At 33.9% G+C, this 20,252-nt stretch overlaps 1 protein-coding gene across 2 annotated transcripts in view; it reads left to right on the forward strand.

Moving 5' to 3' along the window:
• The window catches only part of TMTC2 (transmembrane O-mannosyltransferase targeting cadherins 2), a 187,562-nt gene extending 167,981 nt beyond the window's left edge, over positions 1-19,581 (forward strand). For both annotated transcript variants that reach the window (XM_026699094.2, XM_087934516.1), the window contains one exon: positions 16,100-19,581. In XM_026699094.2, the coding sequence (XP_026554879.2) occupies positions 16,100-16,279 (180 nt within the window). In that variant the 3' untranslated portion in view covers positions 16,280-19,581. The remainder of the gene's footprint in view (positions 1-16,099) is intronic.
• Positions 19,582-20,252: the final 671 nt, after the last annotated feature.

Here is a 20,252-nt window from a genome sequence, read left to right on the forward strand (position 1 = left end):
CGTAATTTTTTTATGCAGTGTGTAACCTTTCTGCTTATTTATAGTATATTTTGAGAATAACTATAAATAGATCTTTTCTGCATATGGAGTATATTTAAACTTTGGGAACTACCTTTAAGAATTAGCATGTTAAAGTTTAGATTAACTTGAAAATTCATAGTCTCTAAGGACCTGAAAAATCATGTTCAAATTGTATCAGTCTGAAAATATATATGATATATATATTTGATAATATATATATCTAAACAAAAACTCTCATGAGTTTCATGATAATTGCTGTAATTTTGTATGGATAGTGTCTAACTGTTTCAGCTACTCCTGATCAGAAATGCATATTTATATTTGATATTTAATCCAGGATGAATCAATTATATTTTGGAACAATTGGGTTAAGATGCTGCAGTAAATTTTCTACAAGTTAATTACAATAACAGTATGTTAACGGGGCGGGGGGGTCCAGGACAACTCATCACAGCCAACTTGCTGTGGCAAGTTGCCATAGGACAACTCACCACAAGAAAATTAATGCTGTATTAAGCATTTCATTCAGGTATTTTTATTATTGGTGACCACATTTTTGTTAAATTTATTGTATCTCCTGTATTTCTGGACTGACCTTATTTTATTATTATTGGCTACAATTCTATTGAAATTAATTTTATTCTAAATTAATTAATTTATATTAATTAATTTATTTTTAATTATAAATTAATTTTAATTCAGAAGGCACTAATGAAAATGCACACACACACACGCACACACACACACACACACAGAGTATGTATCAGGTGTTGTTCCCTTACCTTATATACAGGGGTGGGTTTCTACCAGTTCGCACCTGTTCGCTAGAACCATTGTTAACATTCTAAGCAGTTTGGAGAACTGGTTGTTAGAAGAAATTATTGGCCTAATCCTGTAAGGAAGGCAGGAAGGAAACATTCTGGTATTGCTTACAGAAACTGCCTCTCCGTTAACCCTTATTACATTCTTGGCAGGACTAGATTTCCTGTCTCAGGAACTTCTCTGGAGTTTTTTTTTCCCTCCTTTGCTGGTACTTTGCTTGTGTGGAGTGACCACTCAAAGTTACAATGGCACTGAAAAAAGTGACTTATGACCATTTTTCACACTTACGATTGTTGCAGCATCCCCACAGTCATGAGAGGCCAGGCGACGAGATGTGTGCCTCGATGTGAGTGATATTGAGTTGGCCAATAACATGACCGCCAAGCCACGTCCACCCGGTCACATGACCGCCAAGCCACGCCCACCAACTAAACCACACCCACGGAACTGGTTGTTAAAAAAATTGAATCCCACCCCTGCTTATATATATCACTTTCTCACTTATCTACAATAGTCACATATTATCTACAATATGGAAGTAATACTACTTTCTGTACCTAACAGCAGAGTAAAGAAGTTGTGGTTATACAATTACTGACAGCTCTAGCTAACATAGAATCCTATTATCAGAGTTCAGCAATATGCCTGCATGTTTACCATCCCTGCCTTAGTAAAATTATTGATGCAATTAGTTTTAGATTAATTAATTTGTTTTGGATTAATTAAGTGCATTGATCATTTGAAAGCATTATATAAATATTAAGCTATTGTTGCTATCAGATGCAGAGTAAAAGCAACTAATGTTCTAATTTAATCTACTTATTTTTAAATCCTATTTTGCATGTTTTAGAAGTAAGCATTTTCTAGGCTGCTGTTTTAGAACAGAGATGGATAAACATAAACTGCCCTCTGTAGTCTAGGGTTGTTGCCCACTTACAATCTACTTTTACAAATTAGGGAGGATTAGCTATGCATAATTTATTTTCTTACACTTGATTTTTTATTTTTAAAAAGTCATTTTTCATTGCATATTTTGAGGAGTTCTTATTTTTACTCATCCGTATTTTTCATGTGCCTTTTCATTGCAATTTGATCCCAAGAAATGGAAGTGCATTCCTATCATGTGATTTAATGTCCGTGTTGGATTATCCCCAATATTATTTTTTCTTTAGAATATTATTACTTTATAGTAATAAAAAAGCTTCTTTCCCCCAATTCAGCTTCACATCTGAAACAGTTAAATTTTTGTTTGTATGTTTGGCTGCATGTTGCAATTTTTCAAAATGGGTCCCTATGCTTTGGCATTAGGCAACAGGCCAAATTTGAAATGAAATCCATATTAAACAGAAGAAGAGCACATGAAAAACTGGCCCTTATCAAAAATATAACTGGAAAGCCACATGCAGGTATATTACAAGTCTATATACATGGAAAAGAAATTACTTGGTAGTTCAAAAAGTGATGACCAGGAGCTCAACTGTACCTATATATATACTGTAATTGCATACAAAATATACATCCTTTAAATAGCATTGAAATGTTCCAATGTTATGTTTGGAGATTGTCCTATTCAGTAGCTTTCCAATCTTTCTCGCCTTTCTGTTTGCAAGCTTGGTTCTTGGCAAGCACATGTAGCATATCTCTTAAGGGCTATTTAAAATTGGCACAGTATTCTCCTTACGATAGTTAATTAAATGGTGCCTGTGCCAAGAAACCCAATCTAGCTTTAAGTTTACGTGTGTGTGTATATGTGTCTTTGCTAACTGATAATATAACATTTTAGTGCTCTATTTAAATTTTGAAAGCAATATTGCTAAACTTTTGACATATGCACATAATTTGATGTCACAATGTCTAGTGAAACCTTGACAAAGGAATGCAAACCAGAGAATTTAAAGTATATGTGCAGCAATATTATATTGGTATTCTAAGATCTCAAATCTTGGGGCACAGCTGAGAGTTCTCTCTCCTTCATTGGGGAAGTTTTTTCACAATATCAAGCATGTTTTGGCACTGACAAATTATGAGCACACCTTCATCCTTCTCCCCTATGTCCTTAGGATTAGTTCTGCCATTTCTAATTTAGTAACTAAACATGGCAAATTACTGCATCTCATGTAAACTATGGCTTAGAAATTAGTGAAGGGAAAGAAAAACAGAGATAGGTTCATTTTGGTTCAAAGAATGGGTTTTGGCAGCACAATTGAACATCTTTCCTCTTTTTAGGCAAGGAAAGAAAAGCAGCTGTTGCTTTAAACCATTTTTTTTTTAATCACAAGAGTAAAAACTCCTGTTTTCACACAGTAGATAAAATTCATATCCTTTATAATTGGCATATCACTTTCTGACTTGGGTTTATTTACATTTTAAAATTCATATTCCCTTTCTTTTTCTATTTCCATGATTTAGAATAGATTTGTACGTCTTTCTTGCAGAATGCAAATCTACGGAAGTTTAAAAAGACATTCTTCCAGGAAGCATTTTGATTCCCAATCAACTCTACCCACCTCACATGTTCCCTCAAGTCTCCCACCTAACCCCAGCCAAGAGCTTAGATCAGGTCAGCATGAGGCTGCAACATTTTAAGATCGTATGTCAGAGAAAGCAAGAAAGTGAATTAATAGAACTTTGAGGAACTCAACCTTTTGATTGCTGTAAATGTAGGGCTCACATTGAGTCATATTCTTTAAATAGATACCATGTTTTGTCTTGTCCTTTGTTGCATTAAATCTAATATTTCTTTAACTGTACCGAATACCTATATGGATAATCTATATCATCCATATAGATATTTGGTACAGCTAAGGAAATGGACACTATTGGATTTAATGCAACAAAGTACAAGACAAAACATGGTATTTATTGACTCCTCCTTCTGAACTTCTTCCTTTACCACCATGCTATATTTTTTGGCATATATCTTCCCAGTAGATAACTGGTATATCTGACATCTTGTCAGCTTTCACTAACAATTTTTGCCAAGGACTGACCCTACCATTGGGTAGAATGAGGTTGTTGCCTTAGGCAGCAGGAGCAGCAGCTGACGCCCAACATTCCTCTGGAGTTCTCTGCAAGAATTAATTGAAGCGTTTAGCCTACTAGCTGCCCATCAACTGTAGTTAGGGCCAAAAACTCTGGGAGATAGGTGTAGTGTTATATATGCTTGCTGAATATTGATAATAGATGGGTAAATAGGCAGGCAGGCAGCAGCTAGGTAGGTAGATGACAGACAGACAACAGACAGACAGACAGATAGATATTAGCATCATACACAAATGCAAACAGTACAGTTCAGTCTGCTAAGACCATACTAACAGTATGTACATGAAAACAAGGTCTTTCGTTCTATATCCAAGAGAATGTTTATATTCTCTTATGACAGATAGTTGTAGATGAAAGGCATACAATACTGTGTAGTGGGATGATTCTTCCAATTAGGACTGCCAAACCCAATATGATTAATCCTTACAGAGTCTCATTCTCTAACTGATTAAGGGATATATCGTGACTGACTTTTAAACAATAATCTTTCCAAAATACTTTCCTCAGCAGTGCCACGGAGCATATGCTGATCAGACATATCTAATTTATAGCCTCACCATTCAGAATATGATGTGATAATGTTCATGATCAATTTAAAAATAATCATGAATATGATTAATCTTGAAAATACACAGGGTAAGGATTTCTCTTTTTGATGAACACAATATGCTGACTCCAAGTCACTGGAATAAAAATTACCTGTAGTAGAATAAAATAGAATCTAGCAGACATATTTGATAAAATCGAAATAGAGCTAAATGGCCATACTTAACTGCTAGTTAAGTACTGGAATGACATTGGAATAAATGTATGTAAAGGTTGACTTCCAACCTTTGAACCTTCACCACAAGAACATGTAGACATTGATCACCAGACCTGTGTACTTTAATATTTGCTATGTGGACTGCAAACCACAAGAGGTAAAACAAATTTCATAGATTTATAAATCTAAATTAAAATAGCCCACAAGGTACAGAAGTGGACATTAGCCAAACCACAAAGATTATTATTCGATAGTTCAATTTTTTTATATTTATATCTTGCCTTTCCTATAGGAGTTCAAGATGACAATCATAGTATGCCCTTTGCCAATGTTTACTCATAAAACAGCCTTTTCAGGCAGGTTGAAGGGAGATGGCCCCAAAGGATTCAATAGAGCCAGTTTAGTCTACTGGTAGTCTAAGACACCAGGCTAGAAAGCAAGAGACCATGAGTTCCACTGCCTGCTTAGCCAGGAAAGCCAGCTGGGTGGCCTTGGACCAGTCACTGTCTCTCAGCCCAATTCACATCACAGGGTTGCTGGGGGAGGGGGGGAATAGGAAGAAGAAGGCGTGTTGGATATGCTTGCTGCCTTGAGTTATTTGTAAAAATAATGACAGGATATAAAGTAAATTTTAAAAATATATAAACCACGCTTAACCAACAACTTAACTGTTACTCCAGCAGATGCCTTCATCTTCTCTAGGGATAAAAAAGAGATGGCTTTGGATAAAGGAGGAACTAAGACACCCCAGGAAAAATAAAAGTCTCTCCTCCCTCCCTCCCTCCCTCTCCCTCCCTCCCTCCCTCCTCCTCCCTCCCTCCTCCCTCCCTCCCTCCCTCCCTCTCTCCTCTCTCTCTCTCTCTCTCTCTCTCTCTCTCCCTTGCATTCTTTGAAATTCTTTTTTTGGTATATGCATGTATGGTGTAGGAGATGACCAGGCTGAGCCTGAGGGAGAGGTCATAATCACACATGAGACCCTTCAAGAGAGATCTAAGTCCAGCCGATCTTGAATTCCTTATCTATTGCCAAGTTCCTTTGATCTTTAGTAGTTCAGGTTCTTGAAGAAAACTTAAGTATGCAATAATTCTTTATATCCATTTGTGCCAGGATCTCCTGATTTCTCTGGTGCCTGACATACTGTATGGAATATCATACCAAAGCATATCAAATCAAATAAAAAGATATATCAAAATTATCTGAAGAATGCATTCTTTATAAAAAGAGCCCCAAATTCAGACAAAAAATATCTGTAGACATATTCATTACAGTGGATCATTAGGTCTCTGAGGCCAGGAATTTAAAAACATCTCTCCCTAGCCATTTTCCTTGGTCACTTGTTGTCTACCCCCGCCCCTTTTTTTTTTAGGTATAAGATATTGTATAGTAATTAATGATGAAGTAACCTTAGTCTAGTAAGCTTTTGTATAAGCAGCTTTGTTATCATGCTGTATTGCCTAGATAGTGTAAAAAGTCTTCGGGCAAACCCAATCTTTGTCAAAGGGATAGAGTCAGTGTCAGATTTAGAAAAGCTCATGCTGCAGATTGAAAAAAATGAATGAGAAGAGAATTACTCCAGACATTTATCAGTGGAATTTAGAGAAAGGTATGAATCTGGAGCGTAAGAATGACAGTCCCCTGTCTAGACTATTTCTCAGACAGTTTTCATTATAGGCAATGCAGTTTCCTCATGAACTTAACAATAAATCAATAGGAGAAGCTAATGATGGAACTAGCTCACAGGGCAACTGATAAGAGATAAATTGCCAGGTAATTAATACCTGGTATTATTGACCAGACTAACTTGAACTCACTTGTGTAGTATTACTGAGCCTATTACCGAGAGGTTAAATTTTATTGGATGAATCAAACTTCTGATACAATGTAAAGATTGAAATATCAGAAACATTTTAACCTATTTTTTTTAAAATAGCTCATAATGTAGATATTGCAAAATTGGTTGTGTAGTAGCAATAGCACTTCGACTTAGATCTTCACAGTGCTTCACAGCCCTTTCTAAATGATTTTACAGAGTCAGCATATTGCCCCCCAACAATCTGGGTCCTCATTTTACCGACCTTGGAAGGATGGAAGGCTGAGTCAACCTTGAGCTGCTCAGAATCAAACTGTTGAATTGCTGGCAGCCAGCAGTTAGCAGAAGTAGCCTGCAGTACTGCCTTTTAACCACTGTGCCATCACAGTTCTTAGAAAGATCAGTATACATTGGCGGTAATTATATGTAATCATCTGTCACATATATACTTTACCAATGCCTCCTGGCATCAAATATAAAATGTACAAAAAGATACAACACAGCCTATGACTTTGATTATAATTCTGATACAATACAAAGTATAACCATATGTAAAGAGAGATTTACTATCTGATACATGCAACAAAGGTCTATATGTTGCAATGATTAAACTGTGTCTTGAGCATAAAAAGACACAGCTTGACTCCTATAAATAAAAATTCAATGATTTGAGCATGCTTATATTTTCCATATGGTATATAATTATATGCAGAATAATTCTGAAAATATTTGGACTAAAGAACCAGGGAAGTTTAATTGTAAGCAATTTGTGATGTCTGGAACACATATGTGCTTTATTTTTTCCAAAACTATATAACTACAACATTTAAAGGATTATAATTCTTTAGGAAGTGAGATTATGTTAATTAAATAATATTTTAAATGTTCATTTTGTTACCCTATGGAATGAAATAATAATTCTTTAGGGTTTTTTTCCCATTGAGTATCAAGTTCTTGATATATAGCTATTGAAAAAAAATGTAAAACTCATCCTTAGTTCATGTTACCACATGATATTTAATTGTCCAAAGCTGGGAATTTATATTTCAGCTGCATTTTAAACAATAAATACAGTTATATTGGAAAGTAAATAATGTGAGATACCACTCACATACTTTAAAGCAAGGGTATCAAACTCACGATGACACGTTGTCACATGATGTATCACAACTTTTTTCTCCTTTGCTAAACTGGGGGTGTGGCCGGTACATGATGCATCTGGCCCGTGGGCCATGAGTTTGACCGCCTGCTTTAAAGCAAGTTCAGAAAGTGATATTTGAAAAGAAGTTTATACTGTACAGATCCCAATTTGTTTTTAGGTTGAGCCAGTTGCTCTCTTTCTTATACTTAATATTATTGGGTGATTAATTCTTGAAACAAGTCTGATATATATTGTCCTCAACATATGACTACAATTGGGATTGGAATAGCTAAGTAATACAGTCATTAACTGGGTTGTGCTAGATTTTGCTGTTTTATTAAGCAAATCCAGCATCCCATTGACTTTGCTTTTTGGAAACCAGCTGCAAGGTAATGATCATATGACCCTAGTACATTGGAACCATCATACATATATGCTAATTGCCAAGTGCCCAAATTTGGATCACATCACTGCAGGGTCACTGCAACAGTCATAACTGAGGACAATCATAATTCACTTTTTTTCAGCACCCTCACAACTTTAAACAGTCATTAAACAAATGGTGGTAAGGCAAGGGCTATCTATATGTTTGTGTGTGGACTTTTTTCCCTTTGTCACATTTTGCAAAAGAAGAAAAAATGACTTTTAAAAATATGAATAAAGAAGAACTAGCTTTTCTAACCATCTTCCCTATCTGCACGCTGTAGCATTCTATAGCAACTTATCCTGCAATTGTTAATTAGACACTCAGTAGACAGGTACATAACGAGGCAGATAATCCTTCAGCTAACTACCTGTATAGCTAAGCTGTTTAAATCATCAGAGGATAAAACGAACACTTTAAATTGAGCCAAACTGACAATCACTGTAGATCTTTCAGTGTTAGAATGATATGATTGCAATTCTGTGCACCACTTAGCAGCCTCGACAGCACCAATGGGAATTTTTTGGCACTGTTCTTTGCAGGCTGCACAAAGAATGTAGAATGTTGTTTTCAAACAGCCATTGATTGTTCCTTTTGCTTCAGGTAAAACTCATTTAATAATTGTGGTTGGCATAAATAATTTTTTTAATATAATGTTATTAAGAATTTTAATTATACTAAGTACTAATACAAACTAAACTTAGAGAAAAAGAATGGATGGAAAGAAAAAAAAATGTGGTGGGAAAAAGACAAAATATATAATAAAGAAAAAATATATATAAAGAAGTGACTTCCAACCTTCATATAAAAAAATTTAAATGTAAACAAATTTAATGTCTCCTCAGCCCCTATAAGATTAAATACATTTCTTCATCCCATATCCCAGATGTTATCTATAAATAAATAAAACATGAATATTTAAATTCAGCTAAAACTCCATAAATATTTTGCACTGCAAAACAAAAATAAAAAGTCTCACCTAGAACAAACGAACCACTTTTATATTCCTTTTACTTCTGAGTGTCCTAGTCTTTAATCCAATCAAATATTGTCATAGAACTTGATTTTTCTTCAATTCTTCTATATCCCATTCGACAGATTTCTTCAAAGCTTTCTTCTCTTTTGTAGATTAATTGGAAAACATTTTCCAAGGCATTCTGTTGGTTTATCATTTGTATTTTCTTGTTGATCTTTAAAACTTCAGTCAGTTTCTTTTGTATATCAAGTAAAGGGTCCTTTTCAAAATCATTCTCTTGGCCTGTCATTTATAGGTCCACATTCTGTATGTTCTCTGTCTTGTTCGATAAAATTTGTTCCACCTCTGTCTTTACGTCATAAATAAAGTCTATCATATGATTCCTGAAAGTGCTGATATTGTAATTACCTAATTCTGATTCCATTCTTTAAAAATCTTAATATTTCAGATGTTATAATGTTTTGTGTCATTTTGTAAGTTCAATATGAATTGACATCAAATATATTTTTTTCTGCTTAAAATCTTTAATTTTCTCTAGTGTCCAGTTTCTTATATTATCATTTATCTTTTGTTATGACTTTCAACTTCTGGATAACCAAAGTAAATCTAATAGGCAAAAGTAATTAGAAAGTGTGGTTTATGAGCTTCATGTCCTTTAAAAGTCTCTGCTGTGTTTGTGAGCCAGATGGTTGATCCCATCATCTCCAAGTATTCAAACCCACAGAAAATTACCATCCTGTCATCATCTTGCCAGGAGGGGCATCCATAGCACATGTGGACTATACCCCTGTTCACTCCTTATGCAGAGAGGTTTTAAAGAACTGGTCTACTTACTTGTTCCTTGGTCTTTGCTGCAAATATTGGCTCCCCTTTCATAGAGCCATCTTCAGATGCCCATTGTCCAGAAGCCCCTTGCAACAATTTCTAACATTGTTGGAACTGAATCAGGGATACAAGGCATAGTAGTGTTCAAAACGTGTTAACATAACACATTTTTTAAATCATGCCAAGTACATTTTTAAAATAATTATTTGAAAGAAGAGAAACTACCATGAAGAGGGCATTTCTTTTGCATGACTTTCTATTATTTAAAGTTGGAGTTTTCTCCTGCAGAAAAAGTTCATATGAATATACGTATCCCAAGATAATGTTGCAGGATCCAATCTGAGTCAGTCACCGGAATCAGAAGTTTAATCTTCTGAGCTTTCAGACTCGTGCTGGAGCCCATCCTCAGGGAACTTCTCTCTACTAGAATGTAAAATTAATATATTCAAGTTTCTTAAGCAGCATCACCAAGAACCTGAAGAACAGTTCGATATCTGTTGTGAAAGTAGCACATTGAGGTCTGTCAAAAAGAAAATGACAACTCCAAAGTGATTCAGTAATACATGGTTCTTTTTAACAATAAAAAAATACTGTTGACATTTTGACTGCTTTCGAAAATCACGCATTGCAGCCTGGCAGTAACAGCAGAAATAAAAGTTCAAGTGAAATGCTTACTATCCCCACATGAGGATGAAAAGGCCTGACAGCATATTATAGCATGGTCATTGGCAAGATGAAGCAGAACCACCCTGAGTCTGGTGATGCACCCCAAAGATAAATCTTTTTCATTTTCTTTTTTATTATTTCATTCTTCTTTATCAAGCTACTGTATGTGTTTTCAATTAGCAAAATCAAGCCTTCAGAATACAGCTGGCTTCAGGAGAGAGAAAGCTGGTTTAAGGAGAGAGAGCTATCATAATATTAAATATCTGGATGCCATATTTTTCAGAGCATTAAATCTTTTTCAGCAACAAAAGCCTCATGGCTGTTCTTTAAAAAAAATAGGCACACTGAATGCAAAAAACAACACTTTGAACTGGCTTGAGGAAACAGGAATTTAACCTCATTGAAATTACCTCTGTAAATGTGTATTTATATGCACATTGCCATGTTGTATCACCCAACAAATTAATGCAGCTGTTTAAAAACCAATAGTTGGATCGGTTTTTGTATATTGGAGAAAAAACCTGCTACCATAGTAAATAAATGAGATAAGGAAAGTCATACATAAAGTCATATATTTTAATTATTATTGCTAACCAAGAGCTATAAGGTTATACATTCGTTGTCCTTCCAATCTATCTAAAGTAGCTTAAATGATTGTATGAATATACAGATGTACATAATTTGATAATTTCATTGGTATTCAAAACCTACAGATTTTCATGAAGTCATCATTCTTTTTCAAATATAGAATGGCTACTGTAGCTTAACATTTTTTGTGGTAGGACAAGGAGATTCGAAAATGATTACCTAATAAAATAATATGTTGTATCCATGGTTGCTATATTTAGATTGTTTCCATGATATATTTTCATCAAATATACTGTATGTTGGCTTCAATTCTGGTTCTTCTGTCTGCCTTCATCAGCAATGAACGCAGAATACCCTGAAAGATATCTTTCTGTCCATTGTACTAGAAAGACCATTTGTAGATGTTATGAAGATACTCCTTTTACTTATATAGTAATCACCAAAGTTAACTTGACATAGCAACATCAGCCAATTCAATTTCAGTCCTTATCTTGCACTCTGGTTTCACTATGAGAAAACAACAAAGGGACAGTTGTCATTTGGCTTCATGATAGCCTGTTGAAATTTCTTGTTAGCTCCTGTCCCAATACAAAGAAGTTACTAAAGAACAGTTTTAAACTTGTTCACCAAAAAACCTTAGAATAATAACATGCTAATGTTTTTTTTTCTTTTGTGGAATGGCTGTTATAATTATTTGCCAGTGCAGAGGAATTTCTAAAACCCCAAAGGTAGTATGAACTGGCATATAGAAATGAAATATAACATAACATAAAAGCCCTTTACATTTGTGTTTGGATATTGCTACCAAGTCAAGATAAAAATAAGTCACATAGATGCTACATTGACTTGAAATTGCATTAGATTAACTGAAATTAGAGAGATTGTTACATATTACCATCAATATTAGCAATGTTAATCATTTTGGTCAAAATGTTTTTGGAGAAATTGGAAAAATTGCTCAGCAATGTTTCATCTTTATGAGGTGCATAGATTTAATATAGCAGAACAATGGATACTATTTTTTGAATCAATGTTATTAAAACCGTGATAATCTGAAAAATTAAGTAAACAATAATTAGCCTTGAAAAATCCTTCAATTTTTATTATTATTATTATTATTACTATTATTATTATTAAATATAGTCCCAGTTTCTGAAGTATAACAATAAAATGATTCTCTGCATATTCTATTTTTAACAAAATAGGTGTATTCATTTACTAAATATAAGCACTCAAGGCCTAACTTTCAGTAAGATATATGGCCATTCATTTATAATCTATTTATCAAAGAGTGTATATCAATATCCATGCAAATAGATGTACACAAAATTTGACAAGAGGAAATACGCTAAATATAGCCATTTAAAATTTCATGTTGTTCCTTCAGACTAGAAGTATATTCTATACACTTCCAAGTTCTGTTTTAATAATGGCACATGGAGAAGGCAGGTATTTATTTGATTTTGTTAGGATTTCTTTAGGGTGATTTTAGTGCTTATTGATAATTTTTGTTTAAAGAAAAAATAATATCATATGAAAATTAGTAGAGGTAGTCATAGTTAAGGAGTATTTTTCAGCAATGGAAGAGAGGGAAAGCATAATCAAGAGAGAAATAAGAAATAGCAAGTTCCAGGGGAGGAGAATAGGGCACTTTTCTGGTAGGAGTTTACATAAAACGATTCCCATGAGTAGGACTATGTCTTCACAGAAGGAGAGTTGATTTAACAGATGAGATTAGTCCTTAAATTGTGCCAGTACCCAATGACACAGTTCAAGGGCAGATGGACATGCTGTTAAACAAAATGGGTCTTGTGGTCATGCATCGTTTTATTTTTAAGGATGCCAATAGAGCATTGAGGAACTTGGAGAAATAAAAGTGTTAAAGTGTAAGTTGCCACTAGCATGCCCAGTTCTCATTTAAAATCATTCTCATCTGAAACTCAATCAGACTGAGCAAGAAACTTGGGGAAAATTAAAAAGTATCTCCAGCCACAGTCCATAGGTTGCCTACCATGAAATGGGTCTTGTGGTCATGCATCATTTTATTAGATAGAGAATGCATTCTGTTAGTGTATATGTTATTAATGCAACTATAACTATATAAAAATATCAATAAAAAAGGAAAAGGGGAAATGACAAAAATATGAGGCACACAGAAAAGAGCAAGAAGAGAAATAAAAACTCTGACTTCAAACATTCCTGAAAAATTGTCCCTTTTATTCCTTGTCAAGCTGAATTTAAGGGGGAAAAAGTACTTTTGCAGTTTCTAATCTTCTAATTACCTTCCTTTTCTATTGTTATCTTTTACATTTTTTATTCTCCCTGTACTATTCTTACTTGATAATACTGATATATGAATTAGGCACCCAATCATGTAAGTAGGTTTCCATAGTGACATACAGAACTAACTTTTGACCCAAGTCTAACTTAATTGCAAGTGTAGCAAAAATATCAGTTACTGGGGTCATCATGATGAACCTGCTATCACTACACTCTTCTTTGCTAGCATTGCAATCTTTGGAGAAAGATCATAAAAAACTGGCTGGGCAAATGAGTACCCAGGAACCTTCCTAATAACTATAATTTCCCCTAAAACCATAAAAGAATTATATTAAAAGCTTAATAAAACTGCCAGCTGGCTCTTTTTGATGTAAAAGTCTCTGTCTCCAAAAGGAAATGAATGAAGAGGATGTTTGTTTGTTTCATGTGGCCAGGATGTAATTTGTTCTGTGCCTGGAGAAATCCCACATTACCAGGCCATAAGCTAATGTACAGAATGTACAGACACATCTTTATGTGTCTTTTATAAAATACGATATTTATAAAGAAAATAGCTGAATTCATTTTCAGGCGGCAGCACGTAATTGCTACTAAGATAAGAGGCAGTTTTTTTAAAAAACAGTCCTTTATCCTTTGTAGGCCTCAAACAACGATTGGCTTGCCATGAATGACATCTAGCACAATTGGCTGAGGAGCACCCTCTGGACAAGGTGCTAGTTTCACATGGGCATAGCATAAGTGAGGAAGGGCAGCATTTTCATTGCAGGTGTGATGCAGGAAAAGCAAAGTTAAATCTTTATAAATAGTATTTGGAATAAACAGGCAGATAGTGTGCATTCTGTTGGGTTGGACAAGTTGAAAGATATCTCTTTTTCTCATACCCCTTTGTTTGTAATAAAGGTAGATCTAGACAATTGCATTACTAATGGGAGCATTTAAGCATTGAGAAGAAAGATAAGCAGTGAGCATCAGTGTATTTTTTGAAGGACATCATAATATTTCATCTGATACCACATCTCCAGTATTCTTTAGTAGATCTGAGGGTTCTTCTCATTCAATAAAGGCTTTCCTTAGTGATGCTGAAAATCAAGAATTGCTGTTAGTATAGAACAGCAAAAATCATTTTGTGCACTGCAGAATAATCTGTTCAGGAGGCACTTGGGTTGATTTTATAAAACCAAACAAGTGTAAGTCTTACAACATTCTGTAAAACATAAAAAAGAAAATCTGAAAGATGATAGGCAGTAATTACTTTAGAGCAGAAGCAGGCAGCTGCTTGGTGCCCATTTAATGTATTTAATAGCCAGTAGTGGTACTAAGTAGACCTATGATGTCATTGTGAGTGAAGCCCACAAGAAGGATGAGAAAAAATATTTAAAATTACCAGGAAATACTAGTTATTTTTAATTTACAATAATAATGACCTAGGCTAAATGATGTAGTGGTTATCATTCCCATAATTAACTCCATGCCCTTTTGTTAGGAAGTATTGAAATGTTATATGCCAATAAATGAATTTGTCACTGACTGCTTCTCTCATTGTAATGTATAACTTCCTGACGAATTTCTACTGTTTTCCTAGAACAGGGGTGTCAAACTCGCGTTGTAATGGCATTGTCACGTGATATATCATGATTTCCCCCCTTCGCTAAACCAGGTGTGGTCTTGACCAGCGCGTGATGTATCTGGCCCGTGGGCCTTGAGTTTGACACCCCTGTCCTAGAACATTACGTCATCTCATATTCATTTGAAATTGTCTATCTTTCATTGTCTCAGGTTAAATCCATCTTTGAATAATAGATAATGTTGCCTCCAGAACAGCTCCAGCACATAGTATGCTCTAGTATCATTCACTTAGGAGGCTGAAGCAATATAAAGTTACCAGATACTGAAATGATGAGAAGTAGAAAACTTATTTCCAGTGTGAGAGGAACGTACTGGAGACTTCCTAGGATCCTTTACTAAGTATTTCTAAAAGTTTTGATGTTGCAATAGCAGCAATATTCAGCATTACTAATTAGTGCCATAATTGAAACTGAAGAATTATTTTTACAAACTCTCAAAGTTATTATAGACTGCTGGGGAAAAACCATGCAGCCATTTTGAAAGCATTCAAACTTCAACATAATCACTTGACACATTGCCAAAGTAGCTACAGTGGTACAATCAGGCAACCTTTTATTTACATGTAACCTGTTTTCTTGAATCGAACATAGTATGCTTTCTTGATAATAATATTTAGAGCAATGATAATCAAGATATTGTATATGGCATCAGAATAAAAGAAGTTACACAGTTGTTTATTTCATCATATTAAATTCTAATTCCTTCTCATGATTGAACTTGCTATAGAACCAAAATCTAAAATAGGAAATTTTAAATGAGCATCTAATGAAATTGATTTGCTTCATCTAGTCTTATTTTCCAATTTTCCTTATCTAATAAGAAGAAAATAAAAAAGACTGTGGGTGGGGAACACAGCTTTTGGTGATAAGTCCTATTACCTGTAGTTTGCACATTAAAGGAATTAATGTTCTCCATCTGAACACTTCACTGCAAAATGTGCTGTACATCTGATGAACCCATTCTTTATTTAACACTCATGCTTCTTCTAGTTTCTTAACTGTTTCCATAAAAGTAGACTACAAAAACATACGGGAATAATTTTGCTACTTAGATGAAAGCTCTTGGACGAAGAAAGATAAACTCATGTTTTCTCCATTCTTTTTCTTTTTGTCCAGTACCCAGCTGCCTTAATGAATTTGGGAGCTATTCTTCATCTCAACGGCAAACTTTTGGAGGCTGAATCAAACTATCTTCATGCCCTTCAGTTTAAACCTGATGATGTCATCACACAATCAAATCTTCGCAAACTCTGGAATATTATGGAAAAGCAAGGCTTAAGAACAACCAAAACATAATGCAGGGTTTTTAAAAAGTGTTGTTGTTTTTGCAAAGAGTTTAGAAAAAAAATTAAAATCCAAAATAACTTTTGGAGCACTGTTTTTGTTGAGTGCTCTTGCTAACTAAGCTGTAATAGTCAAAGGTTGTAATTGCTGCTAGAAGAACCCTACAGGGCTGCATTTTGATGTTTCAAATTGAAAATGAGAAAGGGGTAGAATCTTTTTGATAAGTTTCATGAAGGATTTAATAATTGTTGCCAAAATCCAGAAAATTAAAAACAATCTGAAACTGGAGCATCTGAAAGGGACCCACCTTAGCATATTCACCAGGGCATATTAGTCATTCTCACTTTGGTCATTTTTATGTGGTTTCTGGTAGAAAAGTCATGTTGGCCTACTGAGCAGCCTTCCAGTCAAATTAAGAATTTAGAAGAGGATAAAAACTGGCTTAAATTTATTTTCTTAGGCTGTAATTCATTAAATGTATACTGAAACTAAATGTGTTTGCTCTTTGTCTTGATATTGTATAACACTCCACAGACCTGCCTATTGAGTTAATTCACATACTAGCTCAACTATTTGAATTTGTTTTTTAAAGATGTGGTTTCATGGCTAATCTTCACTGGCAAATGCATATTGTTAACCTGTTTGGTTGGCTGGACGGCTGTGAATTATCCTCTGAAAGTGTAGAAACAAGCAACAATAAAGACAACTTGAAATGTAGAATTAACCATATACAATAGTACTGAATTAAGTAAATGAAGAATTAAGGCAAACTCTCTGTCATCTTCTTGTAATCTACTATGCTTCAGAGCCTCAATAGTCAATTACTTTTAAAAGTACAGCAGGTTGCTGAACCTATGCTGTACAGTAAATGCTTCTATCTTTGCTTTGCCCTGTCAAAAATGGGAATGATCCATGCTTTAAGACAGCACCTATCCACTGGGTAGGAAAATTGAACCTTGCTCACAACTTCAACGTTGTTATGCTTTGTTGCTTTAACCAGCTTGCCTTACTTCCAAAATCAGATCAGAGTTAAGCTGGAGAGCCATGTCCATAATAATTAAATGAAAAGTATGGATTTAGGTTTGTTCTTATCAACAATAGCTATTTTATTGAAAAAAGAAATCCATTTGTATACAGACATTTTAAATATGAACTGTTTAGACATATAAACAAAAATATGAATTTTCTGCCTTTTAGTACATTGAAAGCAAAGGATAGAACAGTGTGGGTGAACATGTTACTAACATTGTTTTTGAAAATATGCAACACTGGTAGCATGATTGCATCTATGGCTTGACTACGTGGTGCATCGTGCATCAAGCACACACAAAGCAAACTACTATCTCCATTAAACTGATACCCAGGTTGCCAGTTTGTTTAAATATACTTCCAAAGTATGTTGTCTTTGGATTAACAACAAATTTGTAGGCATGCATTTGGTGAATGCATTTTTGAAATGTTAGCAGCAGGATTTACCAGCTGTTTGTGAAAAATAAACTATTATGCTATCTGCAAGAAACTAAAAGAGTTTAATATTTTAAATAAATATTTAATGAATCCACAAGGTGTTAGACTAAAAGGAATTATGTGATTGACAATAGCTGCCAATTATTTTTGCATTTATTTAACTATAGATGAAGAGAAATTGTGTGCATATTCTAACCCAATTCTGCATTCTTTTTTTTTGGTTTAATATTTCAACTTATTTAGCCTAATGTTTATGATTTGCATAAAAGCATCATTTAAAAACAAGATCATTTACCAATTCCCTTTATTATTAACTAGACAAATTACACTATAATTTCAGAATGGCATATATACCCATCAGTCATTTTTATATCAGTGTGACTGGCACCAAAGAGCTCCTGTAGACATATCCAAGGGCTTGCTATGGCTGGCTTAATTTTTCATCTGTGAAATACATAGCCAATTTTAAATTCATACTTAAAGCCACCTTGAATTAAAATGGGTGGTTGTTTTAGAAATAAAGAGCTAGTTATGTGATCCTTTGCATCCTAGCACTATATCCTGCAACATCCATAGATTGAAGGTAAGGTGTCCCTAAGAATCCTCCCTATGTTAAAAAAAAGTGTATTGAATATCATTCCATTGTTATTACTTTGGAAGTGATGCATTGTTGAAGGTTTTTATTTGCCAACTGTAGCAAGTAGTCATTAGATAGGATTCCACAACTGTTGCTAGTCTTCTGGTTGCTTTTCATGGTGTGTTTTTAAATGTTTAAAGAATGTATTGATGTTTAGAAGGAAACAGGAACACATTTATTCTGTGCATTTTAGTCACCCCAGTTTTCTATGTAGAAGTATTAAGAAATAATAGGCTATTTTCTCAGCATAACCACAATTTATGTCATCCTTTGTGATACTCTGAGCTTGTTTGATTTTCCATTAGGAGTACCATTGTTAAAAACATTTTATTATTAGGTACCACCTCCTAATTTCTGTTTTCTTACATTAGCCTATTTTATTTTAGAACTTTGTGTAGATGAGTGACCTTTCAAATTTTTCCTTCCAGGTGCAGTTCCAGAAACTGTTTTAATGAGATAGAAAAAACTAAAATATTAACCAGTGAAATTCAACATTTTCACTGTTATGCATTCAGATATGGATAAAATGCAGTGTTAGCTACTGTCTATTTAACTGAACAATGTACTGTTGCATCATTTTCTCAAAACTGTAAAACCAAATGCTGTATTAATGATGAAGATTGATTTTTTTAGTATCATCCTATGCATGTATACTCAAGAGTAAATCCAATTAAATTCAATGGGTCTAACCCCATGGAATTATGTATAGGATAGCAATTTAACTGTATTAGTATGGCATTCTGAAATGTTAAATTTCAGCATCAGATGCAAGGTCAACTTCCTAGTTGTAACATTTCACTTTTCATTATACCATCTCCCTTTTTATATTTTTTATTCTTAATTACATTTCTTATACACTAGATTTCCATGAAGTCATACAGGAGTTTTGCTTGTCTCAAATCAAACAATGACAAATTGTTAAAATAAAATCTTGTTTTTCCATGCATTTTTAGTATAGGGTTAGGCTTTATATCTCTCACTTTTCAAATAAGTTTAAAATTGTTGTCTCTGCTCAGGGATTTGTGGTGGATATTGCAGACAGTGCTTAAAAATAAGAGCACAAATTTACTAAATTAAATTTTTATTTTTGGAGAAAGCATATTTGTATAAATTATCAAGATTTGTAGGGTTTCCTTTTTGTAGAAATAATTGTTTATGTGCCAGATAAGAAAACCCACTTTGTTTTCAGTAATAAATGATTGATAACAAATATACCGAAATCATTCTCATCTGTTATTATCAACACTTGATTAATTTTTATTGAATATACTGTATATTAACTATCATAATAAGAAAGTAATAGCATGTTTATTTTTATTGAAAATGGCTATATTTTATTAAATCATAACATAGTTTCTTTGATTTTAATTTATAACCCTCATAAACTATTTTCTGTAATTTGGAATTATGAGTGAACTAAGGCATATGACAAATCATGGTTCAAACAAAACACTATTTATAAACTCTGTTACACGCTAGCAATTGTGCTAGACAATGTTATTTCTCTGCATATTCCAGAATCTCAAGATAGTCTTTAGTGCTGTCTTTTACATATTCTTCACTATTTCCTGAAACAGATCAAAGATTTGCCCCTTATTATACTTTGGGGGAGAAAACCCTGAATATTAGGGATGTACTCGTTCACAAGATTCTGGGCAGGCTTCTTAATTCAGTGTTTCAGAAAATAGACATCTTTAATTATGATTTAATTCAATGTCAAAATTGTAAAAGAAATATTTTTCCATTAATTAGGATAAGAAAATCCAGTGGATTTAATTTTTTAATTGAGAATATCCTGGTTATCACTAATGAGGCAAAGACGACGTCTTGGTATCCCTCTAATTGTGACATGGAGATGCTTATTTAGTTTGGGAGACCCTC

This window comes from Pseudonaja textilis, chromosome 5 (genome assembly GCF_049901715.1).
Source record: "Pseudonaja textilis isolate UNSWEBS1 chromosome 5, rPseTex1.2, whole genome shotgun sequence".
NCBI lineage: Eukaryota > Metazoa > Chordata > Lepidosauria > Squamata > Elapidae > Pseudonaja > Pseudonaja textilis.